At 45.0% G+C, this 18,357-nt stretch overlaps 1 protein-coding gene across 3 annotated transcripts in view; it reads left to right on the top strand.

The window, feature by feature from the left end:
* Nucleotides 1-18,357, top strand: part of LOC128328164 (sodium- and chloride-dependent GABA transporter 2-like) — a 93,306-nt gene that overhangs the window by 15,518 nt on the left and 59,431 nt on the right. For all 3 annotated transcript variants that reach the window (XM_053257873.1, XM_053257872.1, XM_053257871.1), the window contains exon 3: nt 12,316-12,450. In XM_053257873.1, the coding sequence (XP_053113848.1) occupies nt 12,316-12,450 (135 nt within the window). The remainder of the gene's footprint in view (nt 1-12,315; nt 12,451-18,357) is intronic.

Here is an 18,357-nt window from a genome sequence, read left to right as displayed (position 1 = left end):
TGTCGGTGACTGACCAGGAGAGGGATCTTGGGGTCGTGGTGGACAGCTCGTTGAAAGTGTCGACTCAATGTGCAGCCGCTGTGAAAAAGGCCAATTCCATTCTAGGGGTGTGCACGGAATCGCGGAACTGCGGTCCGGCACTGGGGTGGGGGATTCCTTTAAGAGCGGGGGGAGGGCTTACTTTCCCCTCCCGCCACTTTCCCCCTCCAGCACCCGTAGTTCTTTTAATAATTGGGGCGGCAGGATACCTCCCTGCCACCCCTTCTTACATTTTGCTGCTGCTGCTGCTGCTGCTGGCTATACTCCAAAAGGCTTCAATAAGCCTGTAGCGCACGCGCATGTCGCGCACGTGCTTCACGTCTCCGCGACGTGCATGTGCGCGCACACGCTACAGACTTATTGAAGCCTTTTGGAGTATAGCCAGCAGCAGCAGCAACAAAATGTAAGAAGGGAGTGGCAGGCAGCTAAGGGGACAAGTCATGCTTGCTACCACAAGACCAGCTCTATTATTTGCTGAATAATATAGCTAACAAAATTACTTAACCTTTATAAGTTGTTCCAAAATACTTCACATACATGATCTCAGTAGTGCTTACAACAGCCCTGCAAGGCAGATCTTACTGCTAAACTACTGTATTATAGACCTTACAATATTATCCTCATTTTGCTGAGACTGAGAAAATAGTTGATTGTCTAAGGCCACCCAGTGAGCTCACAGGAGAAGTGAGATTTGAAGAGGGGGCTTCCCAATTGACACATCATGAGCTGGCACTATGCTCATTAAACTTGTGCACTGTGCTATAGTTGCTCACACATTCAGCTGCTGGTCACGTTCCCCCAACATCCCCTCTTCTAGGGCCCTAATTCTCTCTTACCTTCCCTCACTGACCGGGTCAGGACCTGGGCTGGTATGACTTGACACCTGCCGAGGCCCACACTCTACCGGGGCCCACAAAGAACCCTGCTGGCTCCCAATGCGGTTACCTCCTCACCACAGCCACCTGCTTCTTTACTCACCAGTGCACCAGTGTGTGTAGTGGTTGGAGTGCTGGACCAAGACCGGGGAGACCCGGGTTCAAAGCCCCATTCAGCCATGATACTTGCTGCAGGGGCGTAACTATTATAGGGCAAGGGGATACCGTTGTCTCGGGGGCCCAACGCCTGCCCGAGCTTCCTTGAATAATTCAAATTTTTAGAGGAAGGCAGTGACGTGGGGGCCCATTAAATTTTTTTGTTTCTGGGCCCACTCGAACCTTGTTATGCCCCTGACTTGCTGGGTGACTCTGGGCCAGTCACTTCTCTCTCAGCCTAACCTACTTCACAGGGTTGTTGTGAGGAGAAACTTAAGTATGTAGTACACCGCTCTGGGCTCTTTGGAGGAAGAGTGGGATATTTAAAAAACGATTAAATAAAAAAATAATTAAATTCATTCTGGTCTGACGGGATAGCAAGTGAATGGTGATGGTGAAGGAGCTGCTGACACTTACAGTACTTGTGTACTGGTTCTTTTTCTATGAAGAGCAAGCATCCATAGTAGCAAGGAGGAAGCAGACTCACACTGAAAGCCTTTCACAGAAGGCTTTCCAGAACCTGTAGCTGTAATTGAACAAGGGGGCAGGGGAGACAAGTGTCCTTGAGAGTCTGAGGGGGGGCCTGCCAGCTGGATGATACCATGCTCTTTGCTCTCCCACTTGCACCTCTGAAGAACCACGGGGAGCAAGCCCCCAATTTCACTTTTTGTCCCAGGGCCCACTCCAACCTTGTTATGACCCTGACCCTAAAGGTAAAGTGTGCTGTTGAGTCAGTGTTGACTCCTGGCGACCACAGAGCCCTGTGGTTTTCTTTGGTAGAATACAGGAGGGGTTTACCATTGCCATCTCCCGCGCAGTACGAGAATGATGCCTTTCAGCATCAATAGAGGGGTTTCCCATAGTCTGGGAAACATACCAGTGGGGATTCGAACTGGCAACCTCTGGCTTGCTAGTCAAGTCATTTCCCCACTGTGCCATTAGGTGGCTTGCCCCTGACCCTAGCAAATGCATTTTGCAGGTCTGCGAAAACAAGCAGTGTGCCAATCAATATGCAGGAGTGAGATGGCATCCATTACATTGTCATGGTAACTCAGGGGTATTTGAAGATAGTCTCTCGGGGTGGTGTAGCAATGGCAAAGCACTTCTTCAAGTTCCTGCCAGCTAAATGTGGAAGTGCCAAGTGGTGGTTTTATATTCTTCAGCTGGTAAGGTTGTGTATATGTCTGCTCTGAGAGAAGGAGAGGCAGAGCCTGAGGAGCAGCCACCAGGGGTGGATTAAGCATTTTGCCGCCAGTAGGCAACCCAAGATTTGCTGCCCCAGCTTGAGGGGCTCAATAGCTATACTTGTAAAGGGGAATCCAGCAAGGATTCCCCTTTACAAGTAAAGGGCTGGAGTGGGAGTTAAATCTTTTCCCCATGCGTAGAGAGCCCCGAAATGGGCTGAAAACAGCCCAACCTGTCATTCAGGAGGCAGGCAGGGCCATGAGGGGAGCTCTCACTGCCATCCCTGCAGCACCGTCACCATCCTTCTGGCATCCTGATGTGCAGTGGAGGTTTTTAAAATGTAGAATTTACCTTTTGAAGTTTACCTTGAAGTTAATTTCCCCCCCCGACCCAAGCCCTTTACTTGCACATCACTCTCAAAATTTGCCGCCCCTCAAAATTTGCCGCCGTAGGCAAGTGCCTATAGTGCCTATGCATTAATCCACCTCTGGCTATCACCATCCATTTCCCTCGTGTTGCAGCTCCTCCTTCAGCTGCCATCACAGAACTACCAGGGCCTTTCCCAGACAGCAGGTCTTACTGTGGGATTAAGAGGGGTGAAGCACTGCGAGTTACGGGGCATATCAGATATTTCGAATTTGCCAAAAGACTGACACAAAAAGTCGGATTTTTTACCCAGGATATAAATCGGGCAAAACACCAATGTGCAATGAAAAACCCAAATTGTGTATGGACTGCTCCCTGATAGCTTGCAGGGACTTTGACATAAAGCTGGACTATATGTGAACACATACCTGCCCTTCCCATGGTGAAGGAAAGTAAAATCTCCATCTGGTAACGGCCAGGGGCCATCTTGCTCTGAGGGGAGAAAATACAGGCATAGCCTAACAGAGGGCCTGATTTAAGAGTACAACATGTAAAGATCTGGCTCTGAGAGTCTTCTTGTTGCTTCTTGTATGTTTTTATTGAAGTTTATTGTTTTTAAGTAAACCACTTTCACCTGAAAAGCAGTATATACATGCTAAAAGAGAGCCAGCATGGTGTAGTGGTTAGAGTGCTGGACTAGGACCATGGAGACTGAGTTCAAATCCCCATTCAGCCATGATACTTGCTGGGTGACTCTGGGCCAGTCACTTCTCTCTCAGCCTAACCTACTTCACAGGGTTGTTGGGAGGAGGAACTTAAGTATGTAGTACACCGATCTAGGCTCCTTGGAGGAAGAGCAGGTCGGGATAGAAAAGTAAAAAAATAAAAATGTTTAAATAAATAAATAAATAAATAAATAAAATAAAATGTGTGTACACTATATGTATGAAAGCTATTGCCTTTGTCACTTAGTAGAACACAGAGAAGTTTCCACCTTTGTTTGATGAGAGTAAGACAAGTGAAGCTTAGATTGTATTCAAACACAGTCATATTGCATTAAAAATACTTAGCTTCATTTAATATCACGAGGTTGAATGGAAACCAAAAAACCAGGCCTCAGGAAAATCCTATCCACTTATGTGTGGATGAGTGTGGAAATGAATTTGATTCCAAACATCATCCTCAAAATGGTCCTGTCTAAATGCTGTACGCTTTGAAGATATTCTTGGAATACTCTGATATTTATTTATGGCATATGTATAGAGTCTTTCTGCCAGGGCACTAAAGGCAAAAACAAGAAGAATAAAAATGTTATGAAAGATAAAACAGAATTGTCTTGCTGCTAATTGGGTAAAATGGCACCTTTTTAACATGGTGATTCACTTTATTTAGCGGGGGGGGGGGTAACTGGCCCTATCCACCCCCAGCACAGTACCTCCAATGACTGTTGCTGGTGTCTATCATATGTTTCTTTTAAAATTGTGAGCCCTTCAGGGATGAGGAACCATCTTATTTTTTTATTTGTAATTTCTCTATGTAAACTTCTTCGGAAACCTTTGTTGAAAAGCAGTATATAATAATAATAATAATAATTATTATTATTATTTGTTGTTGTCATCCTGCCATTTTTAATTTCTCACTCTTTAAGTGATTAGGGTTGTTCTTACTTTCGATTCCATTAATTTCTCTCCATCCTCTTCTGCCACAAAACAGCCTCTTTTCTTCCCTTTCTGTTCTGCAACAACATTATCTTGAATTCAGGGGTTTAAAATATCTTATTCTGCCAGTGTAAATTTTTGTTCAAGCTGCCATTCTGTGACTGGCTCCATCTCCCCAGGCTACCATTTTGGGACTGCCTGCACCCCCGCAAGCTGCTGTTTCATCATACAAGTTGCTCCCAAAGCTCTGGCCAAAAAAAGTCACTCCCAGCAGCCTTAAGTCTGCTAACACCTGTCATAGTTAACAGTGTTTGATAGATATAATGCAATGGTATTGTGCACGTGCCCGCATTTTATAGCTGGAAGGCAACAGTAGTTAATATTTGACTGTATGCGACAGTTGACATGCAATCTCATATGTGATGCTGGCCAAAACAAAAACGAGAGAAACCAAATGTGACAAAGGCACTAGACTATCCAGCAGTATTCAAGGTGATGTGCCCCTTTTACAGATAACTACTGCCTGTTGTAGAAGACTGGCAAACTGAAGTCACACCAATGCCTGTTGCTAAACAGCAATTCCCGTTTTGGACAGATAGCTGACTATTCCTTGGCATTAATGGCTAGTCTTCCTTTTAACACCTCTATCCATTCTAAGACCAAGCCAATATTTAACTGAGTGGAAAATTACAATTAGCTGTAATTCACTCCTAAATCACCATAACAGCTACAGCTCTTCACTGGACTGGACTGGACTGGTCCTGGCTTCCTGCCCTTTGACTGAAGTCCATACTAGGCTGGCATGGCCGAAGGCTGTGTCTGCTGTAGAAGCAATGAGTTATCCAACTGGAGGACCGTCTGAGCATTTCTCTATATTCCTAGGCAGGAGTAAAGGAGATTGCTTTGCTAAGCCTTGCAGCAGAAGATGGTCCATTATCCTCCATATTATCTTAATACGTAATTTTGAAACATATAGACGCCTTCCACAAATCGCATTCGTGTTGAACATAACAGAAGGCTATTGTGTCCTATCTCCTTAAAGCCAGAGACTCAAGACCAATGGGAGTATTATTTCCTCCTGCTGAAGGAAAGATCCAGGGTTCTGTTTAATAGGATGCTGATAGGATGAGTGAAAGCACACTCTGCCCATGGAAGGTTGAACTGCAACAAATTTGAACTGGATTGCCCAGGGGTGGATTAAGCTTTTTGCTGCCCATAGGCAAAAAGGCTTTTGCCACCCTTTTACGATTTGCCTTTCCCCCTCTAATAAGGTAAAAGAGGGATAGTTTCTCCTCACCCACTCCACCCTTGCTGCAGCCACCGCTGCCCACAGAGGGGGCGGCAAAATTTGAGAAGGGGCAAAATTTGCTGCTCCTCAAATTTTGCCAACGTAGGCAAATGCCTGCTCTGTCTCTCCGTTAATCCACCACTGGGATTGCTGATATAGACATTATATATACATTGGTGTGCAACATTGCCACTCCAGGGAATCATGGTTTCAAACTACACCATACTGACACACTAGTGCTGCAGTTCTAAACAAAAGAAAAGGGCTGCAGTGTTTCAAAACTAGCTTTTAGGAACATAGGAAACTGCCATATACTGAGTCAGACCATTGGTCTATCTAGCTCAGTATTGTCTTCACAGACTGGCAGGGACTTCTCCAAGGTTGCAGGCAGGAATTTCTCTCAGCCCTATGTTGGAGAAGCTAGGGAGGGAACTTGGAACCTTCTGCTCTTCCAAGAGTGGCTTCATCCTCTGAGGGGAATATCTTGCAGTGCTCACACATCAAGTCTCCCATTCATATGCAACCAGGGCAGACCCTGCTTAGCTATGGGGACAAGTCATGCTTGCTACTACAAGACCAGCTCTCCTCTCCTTTTGGTGCATGAGTCACAGTATGAGGGTCTTCTTTTGAAAACTCAGAGAGATTTAAGCTTAGGATTTCTAGGTCTTCACAAGAAGGTGGCGATTCTCGCTTCTTAGATAGCTAGGGCACCAGGAGAGAATGGAACCACTGAGTGACATCCGGCAACCAGTGCACTTGCACAATGAACAAGGTTGCCCTCACAACTTTGTTATGAGGTTGCAGAGTTGCATAATCACTAGTGGAAGACATTTTGCAGGCACAACCACTAGTGGAAGACATACACGTTTGCACTATGAGGGTTATGGAACAGTTTTCAGCAACAGTCTTGTGGAACAATGTGATGGAATAGTCTTAAGCAACAAATTTTGTGCCATTTGTCATTGTCTTCTGCTAGTGCAAGGACTGGTCTTGAACAGATGTCCCTTTCTTTGCACAACATCCTTGCAACATCATTTGCACAACATCCTTGTACTATTCTTAGGCTAGCACAAAAGCATTATGCTAGCACACCACTAGTCTGGTACTCAAGCTCCTGCTGTAGGGGAACTTGCCTGCACAATGTTCTTCTATGAGTCAGGATGATGCCTACTGTGTCTCCTGCTCCTGCTATTTCCTTCACCACCAACACCCTCATCTCCATACGAACATAAGAACAGCCCTGCTGGATCAGGCCCAAGGCCCATCTAGTCCAGCATTCTGTTTCTGTTTCACACAGTGACCCACCAGATGCCACTGGAAGGCCTACAGGCAGGAGTTGAGGGCATGCCCTCTCTCCTGCTCTTACTCCCCTGCAACTGGTACTCAGAGGCAGCCTGCCTTTGAGGCTGGAGGTGGCCTATAGCCGACTAGTAGCCATTGATAGACCTCCATGAAGTTATCCCAGCCCCTCTTAAAGCCATCCAGGTTGTTGGCTTTAAGAGTGGGTCAAAACTAGAGTCCATGTGGGTCAAAACTAGAGTCTTTCACATTTGCTGTAGCAGGCCTGGGGAAAGTGTGGGCAAAGGGATCAGCAGAGCAGTGAGGTAGAAAGTGGACTGTGCCTCAGAGCGTCCAAGATGGACCAATCAGATTAGGGCAGGGGTGTAGCAAGGTTGGAGTGGGCCCAGAGACAAGATTTTAAAATGCACCCCCCCATTGAAGCTCAGCTCATGAAGTAAAGAAATCTTAAATGAGGCTGAATAGTGGTAACAAAAAGCATAGAATATATATATATATATATATATATATATATATATATATATATATAAAATACACATACAAACATACATGTTACTTTTTAAAAGCTTTTGTAAATTGTGGACGATGCAAGTCATTTAATGGTACTAGAGAAAGACATGCTGTTCCGGTAGCTCCAGGTCTTAACACTCACATTAATTTGGGAGGATAAATACAACTGAAGGAAGCCCGGGCGGGTGCGCAGCTGGAGGAGTCAGTCATGTGACTTGCCTCTGGGGCCCCCCCAAGACAGTGGGCCCCCAGACAATTGTCTCCCCTTGCCCTTTTATAGTTACGCCCCTGGATAAGGGTCATATACTTTCTGTAGAGTGTGGTGTTTTTAGTTAACCAATTCCTTTATCCAGGCCAGCTTTTGAATAGTGCTTTAATTACTTTTATTCCAGTCCTGGTGTAGAGGTAGGACTAACAAACAGCCAGCAGCAAGGGCACTGAAGGCAGACTGTGCTTCCTTCTCTGTACATAAATAATATCTATTTCATTAAACTGTTAATATTCCTGATTCAACTCCCCTGCCTTGTCCTTGCATACCACAACTCTTTCCCTTGGATTCTACACAGAGAACTATGTCTGCTTCCAAAATACAAGCAACTATGGTTTTCACATTTTTCCTGAGACAAATCAGTTCTCCTTCTGCCGGAGTTACGTATTCTTTTTGCATATTATCCCCTGAAATCATTAACTGTTTGGACTCTAGACTCAAAGGTTGGGCCCCTATAATGGGCGCCTTTGTGATGTTGTAATTGTTTGGTTTGTGCAAATAAGATGCTTAACACAAGAGCGGGGTAGTGCAAATGTGGGTGTGACACCAAGGGGGGGGGGAGGAAACATACACCCAGGTGGCAAAGGATTTCCAAGCAAGCGGAGTCAGAAATACTGACCTTCTAGGAAAGCAAAAGCAAAACAGCTAGTGAGAAGAGTTTGTCTTTGTCTAAGAGTTTGATCAAATTCTGAAGCGAAGTGATTGAATGAATGCCTTAAGGCACTTACAAAGTGAGTCAGTCTCTGACTTTTGTACGTTTCCAGGAACATTCCCCAATTCTCGAGGAGACAAAAAGAATCTTGTGTTCAAACATGAAAGCAGAGACTGGTTTAGACTTCTGAAGAATTGCAATTGGTTTTTCTTACTTGCTGTAGTTTGCCACATTTTGGAGAGTGAGGCCTACACCTTAAGTATGGAACTTCCATGTGCTGGCACAGATTTCCACACCCATATTAGGACCCTTCACACCCTCCCATCACAGTTCCTCAAGCCTCTTGAAAAAAATCAAGGGTCCTCAGGAGCAGGGCTGTCCTTAAAGAGTCCTGGGGGTGCAGGGCCCAGGGCAAATCAGCCAGTGCAGGGCCCTCTTCCAGTTAATTCTAATGGGGGGGGGGGTAAAAGAGCAGGGCCTGGGGCAGTTGCCCTCCTTGCCAGGCCCTAAAGACAGCCCTGCTCAGGAGAAGCCCCAGATGAAGCACAAAAGCAGGTGAAAAGTACAAATCCAGACTCCTGTGCATTCAGTGAAGTGCTTGAGTAGCACACAAGGCAAGGGAATCTCTAGATCCAAACCAGGGAATTTTGGAACAAGATAATCTTTGAGCATCCACTTTGGGTCAGTGAACGAAGATAAGAAGGAACAGTTACTTTGTAAATAGAGAATTGATTATATGGGAAAGTGTGTTGTGCACAACAGTGGTGCTGGTGTGTGCTGAATTTGTACCTCTGTGGAGCATACTCACCAAATGTACACATTTGGCTCGTAGCTTTCTTGTGGTGATACTGAAACGAATAATAAAAAGCATTTGTGGGGCTGTAGATCAGTGGTTGGAGTAGATGCTTTTCATGTAGCAGGTCCCAGTTTCAATCCCTGACATCTCCAGCTAGAGTTCGGAAACATGCTGTCATATTCTGGAGGGCTGCCACCAGACTGTGTAGATAGTCCTGTGTTAGGTGGACCAATGGGTTTGACTTGGTGTAAGGCAACTTCATATGTTCATTTACTAGATAATTTTTGAATCATTTATGCTTGGAAACTATATTTGTACAGCAGTCTGTCCATAAACACATATGAACCTTTAAAGCCCTACGTGGTCAGGAACCAGGATACCTTAAGTACCACCTACTGTAGGTCCATATGAACCTGCCTCCGTTCTAAGCTCCTCACAAGTCCTGCTGTCTAGCCAGTTTCATATTTATTTGACAAAGACCAGGCACAGGGCTTTTCCTATGTTGACACCACAGTTGTGGAATTCTCTCCCCAGGAATATGTGTCTGGTTCTGCTTTAGCAGCTTTCCGAAAGGCTGTGGAAATCTCTCTCTTCTGCAAAGCTTTTAACTGATTGAATTTTTTAATGCAGTGGGTGCTGCTAGTAATTTGGTTTTTATTGCTGTCAGTAGCATAACTTGTATCATTTTAACCTGCTAACTTGGCAAAGAGGCAACTTTTAATGTGGTGATGCTCTTTATTTGGCAGGGGGAGAGTAACTGGCCCTATCCACCCACAGCACAGTATCTCCAGTGACTGTTGCTGGTGTCTATCATGTTTCTTTTTTAGATTGTGAGCCCTTTGGGGACAGGGAGCCATCTTATTTATTTATTATTTCTCTGTGTAAAATGCCCTGAGCCATTTTTGGAAGGGCGGTATAGAAATCGAATAAATAAATAAATAAATAATAGCAATAGCAGGGGATAGCAGAATAGAAGAAGAAGAAATAGAAAAAATAACAAAATACAACGATCTACAAATTGAAATTGAAAGGCTGTGGCAGAAAAAGACCAAAATAATCCCAGTGGTAATTGGCGCCCTGGGTGTACTTCCAAAAGATCTTGAAGAGCACCTCAACACCATAGGGGCCACAGAAATCACCATCAGTCCATTACAAAAAGCAGCTTTACTGGGAACAGCCTATATTCTGTGATGATATCTATAACAACAGCAACAACATTGACGATAAAATTCAGCCATCCCAGGTCCTTGGGAAGGACTCAATGTCCGGATAAAACAAACCAGTCAATAACACCTGTATGACTGTGTAAACAAGAAATAATAATATTTCTCTCCAGCACCACTCCAGACAAGTAGTCCCCCTGCCTTGCTCCCCACCCCCATGAGGCCACATGAGATGACTACCTCAGGCAGCATTTACCTCAGCTCACATGGCTGCCTCTGCCCCCGTCTCATCTCCTCTGGCACTCCTGCTTCCCATCCTCCACAGCAGCTTCCCAAACATATTTGCTGGTACTTTGACCTCCCCACTGAGAATCCTAAAGACATGTGCTGGTTTGCAAACTGGATTAAATAGTCATACTCTTGTCCGTGGGAATCTGGGTCAAACTAAACAGACTTAAATGAGGGTGGGGGTGGGGGCAGCCTAAGTACTGTGGTGCCTGAGGCAAGATGCCAAATGCTGCCTTGCTCTGTGCACCTGGTGGCGGCCAGGCCCATTTCAAATCTGGAAGGCATGTGAGGGGAGACACGCCGTGTGGAGGTCAGATTGGCATCTTGTCACCCTGCTGGCATGCCAGTCACTGACTGAGGCAACCACCTTAAGAACATAAGAATAGCCCTTCTGGATCAGGCCCAAGGCCCATCTAGTCCAGCATCCTGTTTCACACAGTGGCCCACCAGCTGCTGCTGGAAGCCACAGGAAGAGTTGAGGGCATGCCCTCTCTCCTGCTGTTACTCCCCTGCAACTGGTACTCAGAGGCATCCTGCCTTTCAGGCTGGAGGTGGCCTATAGCCCTCCGACTGGTAGCCGTTGATAGACCTCTCCTCCATGAAGTTATCCAAACCCCTCTTAAAGCCATCCAGGTTGTTGGCTGTCACCACACCTTGTGGCAGAGAATTCCACAAGTTGATTATGTATTGTGTGAAAAAGTACTTCCGTTTGTTGGTGCTATATTTCCCGACAATCAATTTCATGGGATGACCCCTGGTTCTAGTGTTAATTTCTCTCTATCCACTTTCTTCACACCATGCATGATTTTATAGACCTCTGTCATGTCTCCCCGCAGTCGTCTTTTTTCTAAACTAAAAAGCCCCAGGTGTTGTAGTCTTGCCTCATAAGGAAGGTGCTCCAGGCCCCTGGTCATCTTGGTTGCCCTCTTCTGCACCTTTTCCAGTTCTACAATGTCCTTTTTTAGATGTGGTGACCAGAACTGTACGCAGTACTCCAAGTGTGGTTGCACCATAGTTTTGTATAAGGGCATTATAATATGAGCCGTTTTATTTTCAGTCCCCTTCCTAATGATCGCTAGCATGGAATAGTGATGAGCCCGGACCATTCTGTAGGCCATTCTAAAGGCCTCCGGACCGGTCCGGGCATGGGCGATTCAGGGTTTAGGTGATTTGGGGGGGTCCTTTAAGAGTGGGGGGAAGGCTTACTTACCCCTCCCGCCGCTTTCCCCCTCCGGCGCCCGTAGTTCTTTTGGTCTGCCCTGGTTGAATATGAAAGGGAGACTAGAAGTGTGAGCCCTGTAAGATATTAGCCTCAGGGGATGGAGCCGCTCTGGGAAGAGCAGCAGGTTCCAAGTTCCCTCCCTGGCTTCTCCAAGATAGGCCTGAGTGAGATTCCTGCCTGAAGCCTTGGAGAAGCCGCTGCCAGTCTGTGAAGACAAAACTGAGCTAGATAGACCAATGGTCTGACTCCATATATGGCAGCTTCCTATGTTCCAAACTGCAGAATGCATATAGGCTTTGATCAGATGTTCACCCATATTATGTATATTAATTATAGTAATGCGTTAAAACATTCTCTTTAAAAGTCTTGCCTTCTTAACCCCTCACAACACAGCAATGGTTCAGACTTAATGTTGTGATATTTATTTATTTATTTATTTATTTATTTATTTAACTTCTATACCGCCCAAACTTTTGTCTCTCGGTGATAGATCTCGGTTTTGAAAGTCTGCCTATATAACACATACATGCATGTGTCCTTAAATCCACAGGTGCCTTCTTCATCCCCTACCTCATCTTCCTTTTCACCTGTGGAATTCCAGTGTTCTTCCTGGAGACGGCACTTGGGCAGTATACCAGTCAGGGAGGGGTCACTTCCTGGAGGAGGCTTTGCCCTCTCTTTGAAGGTAAGTTGGTGTGATGAGACCAGTGTGACTCCATCACTAGCGTTTTTATTGGAAAGCATGAAATGAGTTTCAGCTATCTTAGGAGAGTAGCCATTTTGTGTGTGGGGGCGGGAGAACTCCAATCTCTCTTGGAGAGAACAGCACAATTGAAGTTGCACCTGCTGTTTCGGATCACCAGTAAGATAATAGGCACGGACGGTCTCTATTACATGAAGAAATGTCTCCAGTGACAGAGGGAGACTGAGATTCTAAAACCATAATATGGTACTAGGCTGGCTTGTGTAATTAGCCCTCTAGAGTCCTGTTCAGACCAGGGTTTGTCCTCTCTGCGTACAATGAAGCACCTATGGCTGAAAAAGCCGACCTCCTCCTGAATGCTTGGGGGCATTTAGGAATGTTAAGGACTTGCATTCGAATACATGTACACTGGGAAGAGTTTGCTCTCATATGTATGCTTGCTGTACAAGTGAAGGATGAACCATGGACAGGGCTCATGTTCTCTGCCATGCTAAATGCAACTCACACAAATAAGGAGACAGGTTATGAAAGCTTCCTTTCAAAATTTGTTTGGTTAATTGCTGTTAACAGCAGGAGGATAAAATGGTTCAAGAGGTAGCAACTACTCCATCCCAATGAGCAGCCCTCAAGGGCAGATTGCTAGAAGTAAATATTCAGGGGGTCATTTTATTTATTTTATTTATATCTATGTAAACCGCTTTGGGAAGTTTGGTTGAAAAGCGGTATAAAAATAGCTGTTGTGCAGAGGCATCGCTATAACTGAGCGGATGGGTTCAAAGAATCCAGGCCTCCAAGCTCCAGGGGGCCCCCGCAGCTCCCCCCCTCCCAATTTTCTTCATTATCTCCCTCACTTTGAAGTGCTGCTGGGGAGAGGGGCAAACACGGGCCCCCCTCTCCCCTAGCTATGCCCCTGCTGTTATGTTTGTATCTGGAGGGAGGAGAGAGCAGGCAAGATCATACCCTCCCCTGCTCTCTGCCAGCTGAAAGAGAGACTGGAGCACAACTAAGCACCAGTCTGTTTGCATCTCTGCAGGGCTAATTCCATTGTTGTAGCCTTGGGGAGAATGTCAGACAGTGTTTTTAATTATAAGAGAGTTAAAACAAAAAGAAATGAATTAATAAACTGAGTGACATTTTAGGCCCTGGATTTGGGGGAGTCTGGGAACTTGCTTCAGTGAGTGCTGATGAATAGTGATCAAGGTGAATAGGGCATATTCACTGTTGGGATACTCAAAGGAAAAGATTGACCATGGACTTCTACTCAAGGGGTGCCAGTCAGCAGGACTGTGCCCAGAGTGCTCCAGTTTATATATGGTTGATGGGGGGGGATTGTTCAGGAGCAAATTAACCTTTTTGCTGCCTATAGGCAAAAAAGGGTTTTTCTTGCCCTTTAAAAAAAAAAAGCAAGTACTGTGGGGAGGGGGGGAAGAGGAAAGCCCCCCACCCTTTACATCTCCCCTCCTTGCTCTCCCGTGAAGCCAGCGGCCACCACCGCACCCCATCCTGCTGCCAGAAGTGGTGGCAGCCTTTTAGGGGACAAAAGGAGACAAAAAGGGGAGTGACTCACCTGGGGAGTGGCCTACTGCTGCCGCTGCCCTGCCTTAAAAAAAAAAAAGTGAGGAAGGGGACTTTCCCCTTGCCCCCCGCAGCTTCCAGCAGAGGCAGAGGCACAGCATCTTGCTGCCATAGGCAGATGCCTCCTCTGCCTTTGCACTAATCTGCCGGTGGGGGATGTTGGAATAAATGTAGTTGCAATTCTGTGAAGTGGCAGCTGTGTCTAAGGATGAAAACATGTAATGTAAGAGCGGGAAGTGATGGCATGAAGGAGGATTATTTGTAAAACTAACACTTTGATTTATGACCTGCAATTTGACAATTAGGTGAGGTTGGAGTGGTGATTTAGTGAAGGGAAGAGATTTGTCTTTCAGGAAACAGGCTGAATGGTACCTTAGATAAATTAAAGCACTGAGGTTTAAGTCACATTTGAACAAGAGCTAAAATATGTGTTTTTATATGAAGGACTTTAAATAAATCAAAGCTGCAAGACTATACCCACTTTCCTGAGTCTCACTGAACACAGTAGAACTTAATTCCGGGTAAATGTGCATAGGATTTCTCTGTAAGACTATTTAATACTTGCTTCTGTTACTTAGTATTCATAGAGCTGGAGGCTGACTCTTTGTGAATATGTCCCTGGAGCATTCGTGGAACATCACCTGGGAATACAACTGGCCCATAGGGACAGTTGTCCTTCCTTGTCAGGCATCAAGATAAACTACTGTAATGTGAGATACATATGAAAATTTCAGATATGTTGGAGAAAGTGGGAAAGTAATCGGCTTCGCACCCGTACTCCCATGTCTCTGCACTAATTCCGCATTGTCTTTTGGGTGCATTTCCAACACAGAAATCTGGGTTTAAAAAATCCTTGTGATATATTGCCATGCACACACATCAAATCAATCCTGATGGAAGCACAAATGGAAGAACCCAGACTAAATTGAACATCCCTAAGCCACACTGAAATTATTGAGATAAGTTAGTCATGACTAACATAAGTTCCATTAATTTCACTGGGACTTTGTCATGACTACCTTAATCTGGATGCTACCCTATTAATACCTTGTAAAATCAATATGCAGATACTCTACTGGGCATGTTGCTTGCAAACACATACAATGCTCCGTAACAGAACTTGACAAGGCAAAATGACCAGGCATTATTAGTGTTGCTTGTGCAATATATTGTTGGTACACGGTGTGGTGTTTTTGGTTAATCGATTAATTGATCCAGGCCAGCTTTTGAATGGTGCTTTAGTTGCTTTTATTCCAGTCCTGGAGTAGAATCAGGGCTAACAGACAGCCAGCAGCAAGAGCACTGAAGGCCGACTGCACTTGGCACTCCATAAATATCTGTCTCATTAAACCATTAAAATTCTGGATTCAACTTCACTGGCTTGTCCCACAACTCTTTCCTCTGGATTCTACACACAGGAAACTAAATTTGCAAAACTGAGCAAAAAGAAGCAGAGATGTACTTGGGGTGGTTACTACTACTACTATGAATATTTATATACCTCTCTTCAACCAAAGTTCTCAAAGCGGTTTACATAGAAAATATATATATATATATTAATAAGATGGTCCCCTGTCCCCCAAAGGCTCACAATCTAGAAAGAAACATAAGGCAAATGGCTGCAACAGCCACTGGAGGGATGCTGTGTTGGGGTTGGATAGGGCCAGTTGCTCTCCCCCTGCTAAATATAAGAGAATTGCCACTTTAAAAGGTGTCTCTTTGCCCAGTTAGCAGGGGATTAAGAAAAGCTTTTGACAGTTTTAGTTATGATCCCTGGATTCAATTTACAATATGTTGCGAAAAGAGAAGGATTAGCCTGTCATATTTAAATTGCTGCTGAAACAAGCTGACTTTGAGAATCAGGTGTCATGTAAAGATGCAACAGAGCCTGTTCCAGCCTGTTGAGCAAACATGGCTCACCTGTGGCCCAAAGTCCAGTTCATCTTTTTTCTGAACTTTAGATTTGTTAACATACTGGATGATAAGATAACCATATACCGTTTTGCCAAGGGAATTTCTAGTGTTCCTCTCTCACAGATGCTCAGCCCTCCTGAGAGAACTGAATGTCAAAAGAAACATGGGGCTGTTGCTGAAGTTGGTGGCACCATGTCCAACTGCCCTTAGCATCTATAACAACTCACTGTGCCATTAAGTTGTGCATTTCCCTCCCGGCTTCACATCATTGGCTGCTGCTGTCAAGGATGGGGAAATGCTCAGTGTAGTGACTTCAGAATATTGGATAAGTTGTATTCAGAGGGAACTTGGCATGGGGCTGTCATTTTTGGCAGCAGCTTTGAGTTTCTTATAATGTGATGTATTCCTCACATCTGTATCCCACCCTCCCTCAAGGAGCACAGAGCAATGTGTGTGGGTTGGAGGGTTACCCCTCATCACAACAACCACCTAAGGTGGGTTAGGCTGAGTGATGGGTCCAGTATCATCCAGTTTGCTTTATGGCAAGGATTTGGCATGTCTTGAACCAGTGTAGTGTAGTGATTAGAGTGTCAGACTAAGGCTAGGGAAGCCTGAGTTTCTTAGGAGGAGAGTGGGATAAAACTGTTGTAAATAAATAAGAAGGGTCCTGCACAATCAGACCAAAGGTCCATCTAGGGCAGCATTCTGCTTCAGATGCCCCTGGGAAGCCAGAAGCAGGTCAGGCAAATACTTTTCTCCTGCTGTCGCTTCCTAGCAACTGGTATTCAGAGGCAAACTGTTTCTGAACCTGGAGGTAGTATGTAGCCATGGACAGATCTGTGCTCCCTGGAACTGCCTAACCCTCGTTTAAAGGCATTCAGGCCATCAGCACAGCTTGCGGCAGTGAATTCCATAAACTAATGATCTACTGTGTGAAGAAATACTCCTTTGGCCATCTCGTGTCTCCTACCAATAAGTTTTCATCATATAGCCCCAGATTCTAGTGTTGTGGGAGGAGGAGAAAAACTGGCCAAGATGAGCTTCAGTGGGATGATCCAGTTCAGGCATGTGTGGGCAAACAATTTTGGGATGTGTAACAAGTTGCTGCTTCTATTTTAGGGTTTATTCATTCATGCAACCAGGTTTATGTGGTGAAGTCAACCCAGGTGGACCTTTTTAATAGTGTCTACCATGCTAATTGGTTTTCTGAAAATCTAAAATACTCAGTGGAGCTCATGCTGCTAGAACTGTGCAGCTGGAGAAACCCCAGTTTCCAAGAACATCTTTAATTATAATATCTGGGGCAAAACCTCACAATTTAGCGAACTTCGTAAAAATTAAGCCAGTGATACCATTATTTAGGAGCTTGCATGGACTGTTTGGTACTGTTTGGTCCAAATTTGGACTAAACAATTTCAAAGCAAACTGGTTTGGATGCGTTGACCGGCTGGGCTGGTAGGTTTGATGAGGCAGCTCAAACAAGTAAGAAGTGGTTCGTGATCAAACTGCTCAAACCAGCCCAATCCACAGCAGTCTGGTTCACAATCAAACCAGTTTTGCACATCCCTACTATGGTTTACTAAGCTTGTGATATAATGATAAAATACCAGACTTGCTTGGTAATACCAAGCATGGTAAAATACCAGACCTTAATCTCTTAATTAATCCATGTGTTGTATGAAGGTCTGATTGCAGAAAGTATTGACCTAGGGCATAGCTGCCCAGATGCAATATGCACTAGGAAGCCTGGGCACTTGAAGCAATGGGCACTTGAAGCAATGGGCACCTGAAGTGCAAGCTCCAGATAGTAGCACTGAATGCTTGCTACTGCAATCCCTCCTGTAATTATCCACACTGGGACTGGTGTACCATTGGGATTAGAGTAATCTCTGAAATTTGGTGAATATCTGCATTCATTAATGACAATCTTGGGCAAACCTTGTGAATGTCTATCTGAAAATGGCGAGACACATTAGTGAAAGTCACCTAAACATGATTGTCAGTGTCAAGAAGTGTATGTCTAAAAAGTGAGGAAATATATATTTGTTTTCAGACATTCATAGTATTAACCTGGGATTATCAGCATTCACATTTAAAGGTGAACATTCACCTTTCTTGTAAGGGATATTCATTAGCAGATTCTCTTGCATCACTGGATTCCTGGTTTTAGAGACACCATGTTTCTTGCAACGCCTCTTCCTGCTTCCTGCAGGGTTTGAGTGGTATTAGTGGAAATTGCAGGTGTACTTCAGAGGTCACTAAGATATGCAAACAACAAGCCTTCAATTTTTTATTTGCACTGGAAGGGAAGCTGCTATTGGCACTAGGAAGACAGACATGCAGACAGCCAGGGGCGTATAGGGTAGGGCAGGCAGGGCACGTGCCCTGGGCGCCACTTGA

This window comes from Hemicordylus capensis, chromosome 5 (assembly GCF_027244095.1).
Source record: "Hemicordylus capensis ecotype Gifberg chromosome 5, rHemCap1.1.pri, whole genome shotgun sequence".
Classification (NCBI taxonomy): domain Eukaryota; kingdom Metazoa; phylum Chordata; class Lepidosauria; order Squamata; family Cordylidae; genus Hemicordylus; species Hemicordylus capensis.
Note: the sequence above shows the minus strand (reverse complement) of the source record. Positions and strands in the feature narration are given on the sequence as shown.